The sequence below is a fragment of the Globicephala melas genome, chromosome 8 (assembly GCF_963455315.2).
Source record: "Globicephala melas chromosome 8, mGloMel1.2, whole genome shotgun sequence".
Lineage (NCBI taxonomy): Eukaryota > Metazoa > Chordata > Mammalia > Artiodactyla > Delphinidae > Globicephala > Globicephala melas.
This window is the reverse complement of record NC_083321.1, coordinates 63,405,609-63,420,640: the sequence shown is the minus strand read 5'-3', so window position 1 is coordinate 63,420,640 and position 15,032 is coordinate 63,405,609. Positions and strand designations below refer to the sequence as shown.

At 34.1% G+C, this 15,032-nt stretch overlaps 1 protein-coding gene across 2 annotated transcripts in view; it reads right to left on the bottom strand.

Annotated features, from left to right (window-relative positions):
* TMEM135 (transmembrane protein 135) overlaps positions 1 to 15,032 on the bottom strand; it is a 242,447-nt gene that overhangs the window by 71,057 nt on the left and 156,358 nt on the right. For both annotated transcript variants that reach the window (XM_060303876.2, XM_030835860.3), the window contains exon 6: positions 4,832 to 4,878. In XM_060303876.2, coding sequence (XP_060159859.1) covers positions 4,832 to 4,878 — 47 coding nt within the window. The remainder of the gene's footprint in view (positions 1 to 4,831; positions 4,879 to 15,032) is intronic.

Here is a 15,032-nt window from a genome sequence, read left to right as displayed (position 1 = left end):
TGAAAGTCCTAAAAGCAACTCAATCTCAGTCTTTGCTAAACCTGTATGTAATTTCCACACATTTTCTAATTTGCTCACCTTCTAGTGTTTTGCTCTTCCTCATCCAAGCAGCAATCCTCCTGTCTTAGATAAATCAACTCTTCATCATGTCATTACCATAACCCTCAGTCATAACCCTCACCATTTCTCTCCTGAACAACTGCAGCAGTGTCCTCCCATTACCTGTTATTATGCCCCCTCCAAACGCCTAATTCATTCTCTGCATTGCTGGAAGTAATCTCTTTGAACTAAAAATCTAATTATTTAGGGCACACTCTCCCAAACCTGAAGAAAACTTTTAAACTCTAAATGCCATATATGATTTTCTAGACTGGACTTTTGTGTAGTTTTAGGCAATACTTTAAAAAATAGAACCTAACTGATATTTATAAAGGATTTTTTTAAATGAGTAAATGGTTGAAAGACCCAGATCAAAAGTTCTTTACTTTTTGTTAGTTCAAAGATACAGTTCATGTAAACAGATTCAAGGACAATCATAAATGTCTTTCACTCAAGAACTACAGGTTGTCCAGCCAATAAATAGTGTCGTTTTCGTAAATTAAAAAACAACAACAATACTACATCCATATGTTGAGACTAATGAAATAGTTTACTATTTTTGCCTTCACAGAATAGCACAAATTCATGGAATAGCAGTCATCAATACTGTTTCTAATAATGTATTAAAAAAATATGTATGTATAAAACACAACTACAATAAACTTTAATTTGCACTGGTTTCTAACTAAAAATCCAATGCTTTCCAATGTTTATGGCAGATTAAGGTAGGTCTATTGTGAATCAGTCATATATAGTCTGTAGATTATCTACTATGACAAGTCTGAGCCTTTCAATCTACATGTTTAAACAAACTGTTTGCTGCCTTTGCACAGGCAGGTGGAAAGAATTTCTAGCTAGGCACTCACTAAGATGGGATCAAAGTTGTCGTAATACACTTTATGATACTATTTTAAATTAAAGAAAAATGAAGCTCAATTATTTCATTTTTCTAAAATATTAGTGTTCTTCATACACAGATCACTAATGCTGAAAACAAAACCAATAAAACAATGTTTAAAAGGATTGCATGTTTCATTGTTTTTTTGTGAGCAGGATTAAGTGTAACAGTTTTGTTGTAGTGTCTGTGTTATTGTTGATTCTCTCCTTTGCTTCTCAATTAAAACAAAAAAGAGCTGGTGGTTCAAAAGAAACTCATTTCTTTTCTCCACATGACTGTTGGGAAGATCCTAAGCAAGCCTGAATCAATAATTATGATGAATCCTTTTACTTAAAAAAAAAAATTAGGTTGCTTTACTCATAAATACACACTTGGAAATAAAGAAATGTTTTAAAGAGATGCATTAGGCAAACTATTCTATCAACTTTTCAACTATGACTCCTGCTTGGCCTGAACTGATAGTGACAGACATGCCCTGAGGCGAAGCTGTGACAATAACATACAAAATAATAAAATGCTTAAACAAAGGAGGCAGAACTATTATGAAGAGTGCCCCCTGGGGTTGAACGGAGAGCCTTTTTCTTTCAAAACACTCTTCAAAATACTGTACCCCAATTTATATCAATAGACAGCTGGATGGCTGGGTGGCCAGATGGCCAGTTGGCTAAGAACTGGAACAAAAAACTGAAAAATACTTTCTCTTCACATATTACCTTTCCTCCACCCAAGCCTCTGAAGTGTTCCCAGGATTCCATTTGAATATAAGTCATATTTTTGGCATACAGATTAAAAATCAAGATCACCATGTATGAGATAATGTATGTGAAAAGAACTATACGTATAAAATAACTATTAAGAGCTATTAAGAGCTATGCAAAAGTAAGACATTTTCATTACACATTTTAATAACCATGGTTTCAATACTCTGAACATTGTGTTGCTTTTTAACTAAATTCATACTATAACCATCACATCCTATGTCACTTTTAGAAAATACTTATGGAACTACTTCCTCAAGTTCTTTCTTTAAAAAAAATAAAATTGGCACATTTTTCTCTCTATTGAAAGGGGGTTCTCATTTCCCTTTTTCCCATTTATGGGTTAGGATAAAAACACAAGCTGGGGTTTCCCTGGTGGCACAGTGGTTGAGAGTCCGCCTGCCGATGCAGGGGACACGGGTTCGTGTCCCGCCCACATGCCGCGGAGTGGCCAGGCCCGTGAGCCATGGCCGCTGAGCCTGCGCGTCCGGAGCCTGTGCTCCGCAACGGGAGAGGCCACAACAGTAAGAGGCCCGCGTACCGCAAAAAAAAAAAAACCCAAAAAAACACAAGTTGACATTTCTAACATAAAATGTTTCCCTTATCCTCTTCTTAAAAAAGTTTACTATAAATGGAGTCATAGGGACAATATCATTTGATATTTACTGATCTAACTTCATGCAACTAGAATTAAAATAATTGTTAATAAATGGAATAAATGTGTCCTCAAATATCTACAATATATTTAAAATAAAGTTTGAATTTTAAAAATAAAATATTCTAATGGAATTAGATTTGCTAACTGCTATTGTTCATTCTAAACACTTGCTAGAGTTCAGACAAACATATAACATTGTTTTCTTCGGTTGCAGTACTTTATAAATGGTTTTATTTTACCATTTACCAAACCTCTTTTGTTGAGTTATTCAAACTAACTTCTGCCAAGAACACTAGGAATTTGGTGATAGTGCTTCTTTTTGGAGAAAAACAACCCCTTTCCTCAGAAAATTGAAAATGTTTATCTTGGCACTAAAACCTTGTATTGAGCCTTCTGGAAAGTATTTTAAATTGTTGTTTTTAACCTAGACTCTGTGACTGAAACAGGAAAAGGTTCCGTAGCTCTGCACCAAAATACATATTTATAGGGTTGATTTTCTTTCTACACCAAAAATACTAGTTTGATGGCAGCAGTTTTCAAAGTATAATATCCTAGGACCATGCCTAACATTGGGCATTATCACTATATTCAAGACAATTTGTTTTTTAAACCTCAAAAACTTCTGATGTCTAAGAAATGCTAAATGTTGATCAAATATGCTATAAGTGCTATACTGGGAAGGACTGTTTCACTTAACTACCTGGTCTGTTAGGAATTTTCACACACAAAATAAATTTTATTTGATACTGTAATTTCCTCCTGTGCATGCCAACAAAAGATATGTTTCTAAGTCTTTATCTTTTTTTCTTACATTTCTCCCACTAGGTATGCTTTAGCTTCAGATTAGACAGCATAAAGATAAATCCTTGAACTTTCTGCATTACTGTCCTAATAATGTGTCTGAATACAATTAAGAAATCTCTGGCAATTGATGAAATGAAAGAGTCATTGTTCTTAACTCCCCTACCAAACCCCTAAATTGCTAGAATATACGAAAGAGACTACAGGAGTTGCAAGGTGTATATGAAAGTATATTAAAAATGGTAGGTCATACAATTTCACAAAGACCCCCAGATAGCTGCAACGATTTTTCAGTCGCTAATAACTGACATAGAATACTATGCACTCCATCATGAATACATCCTTCCCACCTTAAAAACTTCATCCATTTTTTTCCTTCTAACAGCTTGTCTGTCCTTTACAAGAAAAATTACAGCACCATCATCATTTTATACTTGCATATAACATTTTTTATAGTTAAAGGAAGTTCAAATTATATCATTGTGCTTATCAAGTATTTATTAGAATGTTCTGACAGGAAATTAGTTGTTTAAACATTCTGCTATGGTTGAATTGCCTTATTTAGGTTAAACAAAAAAAGATAAAGATATCTACTAAATATATCTTACTAAAATCCATAACTGTTTTTGTCAATCAAGTGCAATTTTTTTTTTTTTTTTTTTTCTGGTACGCGGGCCTCTCACTGTTGTGGCTTCTCCCGTTGCGGAGGCACAGGCTCCGGACGCGCAGGCTCAGCGGCCATGGCTCACGGGCCCAGCCGCTCCGCGGCATGTGGGATCTTCCCGGACCGGGACACGAACCCACGTCCCCTACATCGGCAGGCGGACTCTCAACCACTGCGCCACCAGGGAAGCCCTCAACTGCAAATTTTAATTTTAAAAGCCTAGAACTTCCTGCTGTGATTGAATTCTGCCTATATCCAGAAAAATCAAGAAAGAGTCTATTCAAATGAGTTTAATAAGAGTGAAACAAATAGGAATTACTGGTATTACAGAAAATGACGATAATGAAGGAGTGGGCTCTTCCTAATCAAAAATCCAACTCCCATACTGTTGTGTTTTTATGACAGGCACCATTTTTACTGGCATTAAAATTTTGAGCCATCCTAACACTCCCCCACATTCCTCAGAGTCTCAGTATCAATGAAAAATGCAACTCTGACATAATGGACTAACTTGATATTTTACAGACAGTGATTAGTATGCTAGGTTACGTTCGTAAAAGACTTAGATTAAGCCCTACCATCACTTTTTTCTCATTTAAATTTAAAATGTTGATTGTTTTATAAGGTGAGCGAAGAATATCTAAAATGAGGTCCACAATAAACAAATTCACCTTTCAAGATCTGAGGACTATTAATTTACATATTCAGTTTTCCAAGATGAACTTATAAGCATAATGTGAAAAATCACATCTTCCTTCCCTCTCTTTTCTCTATTCACTAAGGAGCAGTGACTTATCTCTAACCACTCTAGAAAATAAAACAAAGCAAACAAAAATTCATGTCACTTGTGGGGCATAATAATTTAGAAAACACTTTAGTTACACGGTTGATTTAAAAATTACAAAGGAAGAGTATTTTTTTCTATTAAAATAAATAGGTATAACAGAACATACCTGAAAAAGAACATGTACATGGCAGCTGTGATGCAGAATAAAAGGACCTATAACAAGGAGAAAATACGTTACTTACAAAAGAACACTGACATCATCATTTGTGTGTCTTAGAAAGCAAAATACCCACTATTAAATCTTGTACCTGAAACAATTAAAAGATGTACGAAGCTAGTCATACACATATCACATTCTCTACCTTTCAAATAAGTCATATCAAGGCAATAATAAGTCTGTATATTTACACACACATATAAATAAATAAAATTATAAACATTATACAATATGTATGTGTGTACATATATATATATATAACACTATATATGTGTGTGTGTGTGTGTGTGTCTGTGTGTGTGTATATAGGCTGGGTAGAGGGTAACAGGGTTCAAAAAGGAATAGCCTATTTAAAAAATTATATCTAAGAATTCCTCAAGAAGCAAGTAACCTAAGAACAGAGACAATGGCTTTTAAATAGTGAAGTCAGCAGAAAAATCATAAAGCTTATTAACTATTATATCAAGATGACCAGACTTTTAAAATATAAAACACAGTCCAGTTGTCAACCAATTGTAATCAATAAGAAAATCTCCTAAAAATATAATCATCCTGTATGGGATATAGACTCCCTATAAAAAAAAAATTCCTCTAAAAGCAAGCATCAGAACACACAATAAATCTGGATTAAAGAAGCTTCCCTAGAACACGTCATATGAAACACAAAGTATATTACTAAGATGTATATGGAAAGAATCCAAACCCAAGTCCTTACCAAAAGCTTAGTTATGCCAACAAAGTGGATCTCCATAAAATTGTTTTAAATCAGTAAAATGGAAGTTGTAAACTGTGTTCTTATGTTAACAATAAGAGTGTAAATGAAACACAAGGATTGTCAATGGCCTCACATCATAGACAAACGAACAATCTTCAACTATTAAAAACTGACCACAAGGAACCATGAAAACAAAAATGGTACAAAATAGTGTTTAGCTATTTCCAACACAATTTCTAGTTGACTTAAGGAAAGTATAATAGTTTTGCTATTACAAATTGAGCTTGATAGGTTTGCCACCTTGGCTTAAGATAAGCATTATAAATACAATCTGAATGACTTAGAAATATATAAACCTACCAACCCAAAAGAGGATGGGCATCACACTCCCTGGCTTCAAACTACATTTCAAAGCTGTAGTAATCAAAACAGTATGGTATTGGCATATAAACAGAATAGAGAATGATACAGAATAAAAGAGCCCAGAAATAAACCCATGCATACACGGTCAATTGATTTATGATAAAGGAGCCATGAATATACAATGGGGATAGAACAGTCTCTTCAAAAAATGGTACTGGGAAAATAGGATAGCCACATGCAGAAGAATGAAATTGGACTATCTTACAGCACACACAAAAATTAACTCAAAATGGATTAAAGACTTGAATGTAAGGTCTGAAACCATAAAACTCCTAGAAGAAAACACAGTTGGTAAGCATAGGTCATGGTGATTTTTTAAAATCTTACCCCAAAAGCAAAAGGAACAAAAGCAAAAATAAAGTGTGATATCAAATTAAAAAGCTCTACACAGCAAAGGAAACCATCAACAAGATGAAAAGGCAACCTACTGAATGGGAGAAAATAATTACAAATGACATATCGGATAAGGGGCTAATATCCAAAATATATAAAGAACTCATACAACTCAACAGCAAAAGAACAAACATTCTGATTTTAAAATGGGCAGAAGATCTAAATTTTTCCGAAGAAGACATATGATGGCCAACAGGTTCATGAGAAGATGCTCAGAATCAGGGAAATGCAAATTAAAACCGCAATGAAATATCACCTCATACTTGTTAGAATGGCTATTACCAAAGAGACTAGAAATAATAAGTGTTGGTGAGGATATGGAGAAAAGGGAACCCTTGTGCACTGTTGGTGGGAATGTAACTTGGTGCAGCCACTATGGAAAACAGTATGGAGGCTCCTCAAAAAAGTAAAAATAGAACTACCAGATGATCCAGCAATTCCACTCCTGGGTATTTATCCAAAGAATTCAATGAAAACACTAACTCAAAAAGATACGTGAAGCATTATTTACAGTAGCCAAGATATGGACACAACCTAAGTGTCCATCAATGGATGAATGAATAAATAAATTGTGTTGCACACACACACACACACACACACAGAGGGGGGGTGGGGAATATTATTCAGCCATAAAAAGGAGTGAAATCTTGCCATTTGCAACAACATGGATGAACCTCGAGGGTACTAAACTGACTTATTTTATTCAGTCAGAGAAAGACAAATACCATACAATATCTCTGATATGTGGAAGGTGAAGAAGGAGGAAGAAGAGAGAAGGGATAAGGAAGAAAGAAGGAAGAAGGAGAAAAAGAAACCAAACTCACAGATACAGAGAACAGAGTAGTGGTTGCAGGCAGCAGGGGAGTGATGGATAAGAGAAATGGGAGAGCTGCATGTTTTTTTAGTTTAAATAAACTGAATTTTTAAAAAAAGGATGGGTATCAATTACTATAAAACAAATATTACTTTTATTAATTTCTTATATAAAATCTTTCTTAATATACAAAGTATATAAAATCTAATAGGGACTTCCCTCGTGGAGCAGTGGTTAAGAATCCACCAGCCAATGCAGGGGACATGGGTTCAATCCCTGGTCCAGGAAGACCCCAAGTGCTGAAGAGCAGCTAAGCCCATGAGCCACAACTACTGAGCCTGTGCTCTAGAGCCCGTGAGCCACAACTACGGAAACCCAAGTGCCACAACTATTGAAGCCCACATGCCTAGAGCCCATGCTCCTAACAAGAGAAGCCACCGCAATGAGAAGCCCACGCACTGCAATGAAGAGTAGCCCCTGCTCGCCACAACTAGAGAAAGCCCGCGTGCAGCAACAAAGACCCAACACAACCATAAATAAATAAATAAATTTATTTTAAAAAATCTAATAAACATGCACACACTCTCCTCCTCTCCTCTCTCCTTCTTTTCCTCTCCCATTCTCTCGCGCCTTCAAAAATACCCTATCCATGATGCATAAGGTTCATATCACTATTTTGAAAATGTAACTTAAAGCATGAGGAATAATTTTCATTTATTGACTAATCAATTATAAAGTCCAAGTGAGTTTGTTTACTGGCTATAATTTGCCAGCCAATGCTCCAGATCACAAAACTCAGTTTTTATTTTCCTCTCTTTGTATCCCCTTTGGGCAATGCCAACCTTCCCAATTTTTCAATGTTTCACTCTTTCTCTGCACTAGTCATTATTCCCCTCGCAGACTCCACTCACAAACCTCTCTAGAAGTGTCCCAGAAATCTTTCCCACACTCTCTACTTTCTCCAAAGAAAACTCCAAAGTCCCTTTCCCTCAAAATGTTGCTATGCTCTATCCTCATATGCTAAACCTATCTGTGCTCATATTAAACTAACGATTATCTTTACAAATAATACCTTTGAAACTGGGAAAGAGCATAATGTTTAAAAACTCAAGCTCTAGAATAAGGCAAATACAGGTTTGAATCTAATTTTATGTGACTTCTGATGCTTTATATAATTTCCCTAAGCCTTAGATCCCTTATCACTAAAGTGAGTATATTACCTCACTTTGAATTGTTGGGAAGATTAAATGAGACGATGCTGCAAAGTGTCAGGCATTTGGCAGATTGTTTTTAGTTTGTTTTGTTATTCATGGAAGTGATCTAGATATAAAAACCTCATCCAGAGATAGAAGCTTGGAAAAAAGTTTGTTTTTAAACAGGTAGACCTTTTGAAATCTCTCAAATTACCAATATTTGCAGCTCACCTCTTTCATAGAGCGGAGATTTAAGATATTAAAATCTGTGCAAGCAGGGGGAAACATGTAAGGAATATTAAAGTACAATTGATCAACTCATTCAAGAAATATTTACTGAACACATACTATGTGCCAGACACTATTCTAAAACTTACAACAGTATACAAAATGGACAAAGTCCTTGCCCTCCTGGAACTTATCTTCTAGTGAGGTAAGAGAAGATATTGAAATAGTATGTCAGACAGTGATGAGTTTTGGAGCAAAACAAAGCAGGATAAGGAAATAAAATGCAGGCGAGTAGGGGTGGTTGTTTTATACAAAGTGATCAAGGAAGCACAGACTTGTTAGTAGAGACACTGAGGAGATAAGGGATAAACGAGAGGACCATATCAACAGAACCAATGGAAAATTTTTGAATTTTATTCAGAAAGATGGTCAGTATTATGTCAAAGATGCTAAAGAAAGGATTTCATTTTTAGTAACATACAGTTTTCAAAGTTTTTTAAATTAATTATGCTAATTTCTTAAACATTGTAACTTCAACAGAATGTTTTTCCAAATAAATGTAAATTTGCAATTAAATAATGAAGATTTTCTCTGTGTTTCAAATTATAGAATTTTAGAGCTAAAAGGACCTTCAGGTAATATATTTTTTCATATTAGGAAACTTAGATCCTTAGAAGGTAAGTGATATATCCATGTTCTACCCCGTTAGTTGTATCTTGCATTTCCTCTATTAAACAAATATTGGTCAAATGTTTACTCTGTACCTGCTCCATAAAGAAGATATTTAAATACAATTCTAACCTTTAAGGAACTTACAGAATACTGCTCCACAGTCTAATTCTGTAGCTACTCTTTATATGTGTGGCTACTTAAAATTTTTTATAGCTTTATTGAGGTATAATTAACATATTTAATGTATACAATTTTGTTAGTTTTGACATAGGTATATATCTTTAAAATCATCAACATAATCAAGATAATGAACATATCATTATCAATAACATATAGCATTTCCGTATTATTATTTTAATACTTGTAGAATCTATAGTGATGTCACCTCTCTCATTCCTACTACTGGCCGTTTGTATCCTATTTTCTTGATTAGTCTGAGTATAGACTTATTAACTGTATTGATTTTATCAAAGAATGAGCTTTTGTTTAATTGATTTTCTCTATTTTTCTGTTTTCTACCTCATTGATTTCAATTTAATCTTTACTAATTCCTTTTTTCTGTTTGCTTTGGGTTTTTTTCCCCTAGTTTCTTAAAGGTAGGAATTTAGGCCATTGGTTTAAGATTTTTTTCTTTTTCGATATAGATGTACAATGTTATAAATTTCCCCCTAGATCTGCTGTGTGTCCTAATTTTAATAAGTTGGGAATTCATTTTTGTTCCATTCAAAATACTTTCTAATTTCTGATTTTGCTCCCTTCTATGATCCATGACTTAATTAGAAGTGTGTTATTTGGCTTCCAAATACTTGGGGATTTTCAGCTATCTTTCTGTTGTTACTGACTTATTTATTCTATTATGGTCAGAAAATACTTTATATGTATGACTTGATTATTTCCAGATTTATCAAAACTTACTTTATGTCCCAGAATATGTTCCATATGTTTGGTAAATAGCCCATGTACATTTTTTTTTAAATGTGAATTCAACTGTTGCTGGGCAGAGGGTCAAGCTGCTTGACAATGTTGTTCCAATCTTCTAAATCTTTATTGATTTGTCTACTTGTTCAATCAATTATTGAGAGAAACTATCAAAATATCCTGCTGTATTTATGGAGGTATCTCCACAATCTCTCCTCACAGTTCTATCAGTTTTTCCTTGGCATATTTTGAAGCTCTGGTACTAGGGGCATAAACATTTAGAATTACATCTTCCTTACCATGATGAAATTACCTTCTTTATCTCTGATGATAGTCTTTAATCTGAAATCTATTTCATCTGACAGTAACTTCTGATTACTGTTAGTTTTCCATTCTTTTACTTTTAACTGATTTGGTATTTATATTTGAAGTTCACTGCCTCTAGGCATCATATTGCTGTTTCTTGCTTTTGTATCATATCTGAAAATCTCCACCTCTTCATTTGGCATATTTAGATTGTTTACATTTAATGCGATTATTGGTAAGTTCAGAATTAAATCTATCACCTTGCTATTTATTTTTCTATAGTTTCTTGGTTTTTTTTTTTCTTCCTTTCTGCCTTTTTTGAATCAACTCAGTTTTTTTAATGATTCCATCTTCTCTCCATTGTTGGCTTCTTTGTTTAAAGGGTTTATAGTAAACATCTTTAAATTGATACAGTCTCTACTCAAGTGATATTATACCACTAAACATACAATATGGACTGTTACAATAGTATACTTCCATTTCTCCCCCACCCCTACTTCTGTGCTATTGTTGTCACCTAGTATACTTTTATCTATATTATGAAACCACTATATTTTAAACATTTTTTCTTAAAAATGTATGTCTAAAATAGTTTTGACCTTTGTTTTGAAAGCTATTTTTGCTGGGTATCAATTTCTAGGTTGATGGATCATTTTATTTCAGTATTTGGCTCAATGAGTACCACTTCAAATGTCTTCTTACAATTTGATTATGAGGTGCCTTGGAGTACTCTTCTTCATGTTTCTTTTAAAAGGGTTTCATTAAGTTTCTTGGATCTGTGGGTTTATAATTTCCATCAAATTTGAAATTTTTTTCAACCATAATTACATCAAATATATTTTCTTCTCTTTCCCCTTCCCCTTTGGGAACTCCAATTAATATATAGTAGGTCACCTGAAGTTGTCCCACAACTCACTAACGCTCTCTTTATTTTGTAAAAAAAAAATATTCTCTTTATTCTGTGCTTCATTTTGGATCATCTCTATTATTAGATCTTCAAGTTCACTAATATTTTCTTCTGTAATATATATGTCATTAATGCCACCCAGTACATATTCCATCGTACACACTCTAATTATCATCATTAGAAGCTTGATTTGGATTTTTTCCCCGTTTTCCATGTCTCTAACTCTTCTGAAACTATGGAATTCACTTGTAACAACGCTTTTTTAATGTCTTTGCCTGCTAATTCTAACAGCTTTGTCAGTTTTGATTTGGTTTTAACTGACTGATTATCTCCTCATTATGGGTCAAATTTTCTTGTTTCTTATTGCATGCCTGGTAATTTTTATTGGATATCAGACATTCTGAATTTTACCTTGGTGGATGCTGGATATTTTTGTATGCCCATAAATCTTGAGTTTTGTTCTGGGTCACAGTTCTTTAGAAACAGCCTGATCCTTTAAGGACTTGCTTTTAAGATATTTTAGGAGGGAGTGAAGTAGTGCTCAACTTAGGGCTAATTATTCCCCACTGCTGAGATAAGACCCTTATGTGTACTCTCCCCAATGCCACATGAATCTTGAGATTTTCCAATCTGGCTGATAGGAACAGACACTATTCCTGCTGCTGCTTGAGTGCCAGCACTCAATTAAGCACCTCTAATCCTTTCAGGTCATTCTTTCTTTGACCTGGGGTATCTTCCTCATGTGCATGCCCTAATCAGTAAACAGCTGAATGCTTTCCTCTCTAGTCTTCGGTGGACTCCATCCAGCATGGCTCCCCTCTCACTCTCCACTCTTGTTTCTTCAACTCAGAAAGTCCTCTAGACTTTGCATGAATGTCTCCTCTTTGATTCAAGCCTGGAATTTTCTCAAGGCAGTAAGTTAGCATAATCATAGACTCATTGCATTTGTTTCCCATTCTCAGGGATCTCTGCCCTTCAGTGCCTAATTCCAGGACTGTAAAACCATTGTTTTATAAGTTTTGCCCACATTTTGGCTGTTTCAGTTGGAAAGGTAAGGATTACCTTTATTATGTCATAGCCAGAAGGAGAATGTGATTATTTAAATTTAAATTAATTTTAAAAACTAATATTAAATTCAATTCCTCATCCACACTAGCCATATTTCATGTAATCAACAGCCATATGTGGTAGTGGATACAATAATGGACAAGCAGATATAGAACATCTCCATAATTGCAAAAGGTTCTATTAGACCTGTCTGGCCAGTAAATGACATTTTCACTGTGCATTGTGGTAATGTTATTACACTTATATTCTAACTTTAGCTGTAAATTATACATCTGAACACATCTATTTTTATACTTTACATTTTTATGTCTAAAGCAACACATAAAATAATCATACCACAGTTTACTCATTTGTGGAAACAATACAATGTTATCTATTACATATATTGAAAGCATTAAATGAGATAGCATACATAAAGTCTAATAGAGTGACAAGTACATCACAGATGCTCAAGAAATGGTAACTATTGACAAAAAATAATTTCTCTATAATTCCCTCCCATTTCACAACCATTGCACAATACACTTAAACAGGATAAGTAATTTTGAAATTGCTATTTTCACTTTGATTTTTATTTTTAATTCAAAAAGTAATGAAGGGCATGCTACAACATGAATGAACTTCAGAAGCACTAAGTGAAGGAAGCTAGTTACAAAAGACCAAATGTTGTATGATACCATTTATCTGAAATTCTAGAATAGACAAATCTCCTTACAGAAAGTAGAATGGTGGATGTCTAGAGCTAGAGGAGTGAGGGGTAATAGGGAGTTTGCTCATGGTATAAGGTTTCTTCAGGGGGCAATAAAAATGTTCCAAAATTAGACTGTATGGATATGTGCACAATTCTGTAAATATACTAAAAACTCATGGAACTGACATTTTGAACTGGTAAATTTTAGAGCATGTAAATTACTTCTCAAAAACACTTAAAACTGGCTTTTTACAAATTAATACATGTACATGATAGAAACAAAAATTCAAAGTGAATGATAAAAATACAATGAAAGGAAAGTTCCCTTCTATCCACATCTCTGGTATTCTGTATAGAATTCTGTACATGTGTGCGTACATTTGTACAAAGATACATGCCAAATAAAGACATTGTTTTATACTTTTCCTTTAAACTTTACACACACACACACGTTTATTTCAAACAGTCTATGAATAGAGTGGATGCTACATATATTGAATACCAAAGTATACTTTGTAAACTTGCATACCTAAATCTCTGGAGGTAAATTCTTAAAACTGAATTCTCTGTATCAAGGGATAGGTATATTTTTAATTTTGATACACTCCCATCAATAGTATATCAAAGTAGCCATATCCTTACATGAGCTGTTTCCCTATGTCCACAAAAGCTGTGTTTTATCAAACTGTTTTATCCTTGCCAATGTGGTGGATGAAAGAAATGATATATTATAGCTGCATTCTTCTTATGAGTGAAATTGAGCCCCACAGGTTTATAGACCTTTTTGTTTGTTTTTTGGTCAGTTGGTTTAACCACTTTTTCATATCCTTTGTCTATTTTTGGTTTGTGAATCTTTTAGAAACCATTTTTATTTTTTGAAACTGAGTATACTTATGTGAAAACACAGAATTAATTTCATTATTATCTATTTGCACCAAGAATATGGGTGGTTAAATAAAAGTAATCATGTAATGGAAATCTCATAATGTACTAAACCAAAAGAACATTTTAAGCCAAGTGTACAGAAAGTATAACAAATAATGAGAAAGTAAAGTTCATTCAGCTGAAAAATACTGTTTTCTCTGGAATGACTTTTCAGGAAGTGATAGATTTACAATACATGGATTCCTGTTAGAGAGCTTACAAAACTTTCAGGGAAAAACTGTACTATGGTTGTCAGCACTATGTCATGCAGAATTATATGAAAACTATCCCTGTCAACGCTCTAACAAAGAAACAATATCACCATATATGAATACTTTAAAAACCTAAAAATAACCAGAAATATAAAAAATGTGACTACCACCTGGTAAAGAAGGCTGTTTTTACCATCTAAGCCTCAAAATGGTTAAAACACATATCCTGAAGTCATTTTAAAGTCTACTAGAGACCTAAACAGATGGTGCATTTAACTACTTCCTACAACAGAAATCTTCTGCTTTTCTTTAACATACTCAATTAAAAGTTCTTTAACCCTGCCCAGTGCCTTTGACCACTCCTGCTTGAATGTGTCCAAAGACAATGATGCTCTTTGCTGCCTGGCCTTCATTCCTCATCAAGTCTGTTTCCTCCCCATATTCACTGAGCCCCCTTCCTTCCATTATGCAAATAAATACTGAAATCTTGTCTCTGTTTTCTGGAAAAGAAGCAATAGATTTCTCCTTGCTCCATGTGTACTTCATTCATATTTTAGCCATCTATCCATCCACCCATTCATAAAAAGTTATCTGGTATCTATGTGTTACTAACACTTTGTGCCTGAGCAAAGTCAAAAGGAAAAAGATACAGAGGTAAATAAGCTCCAGACTATCAAGAGACCACG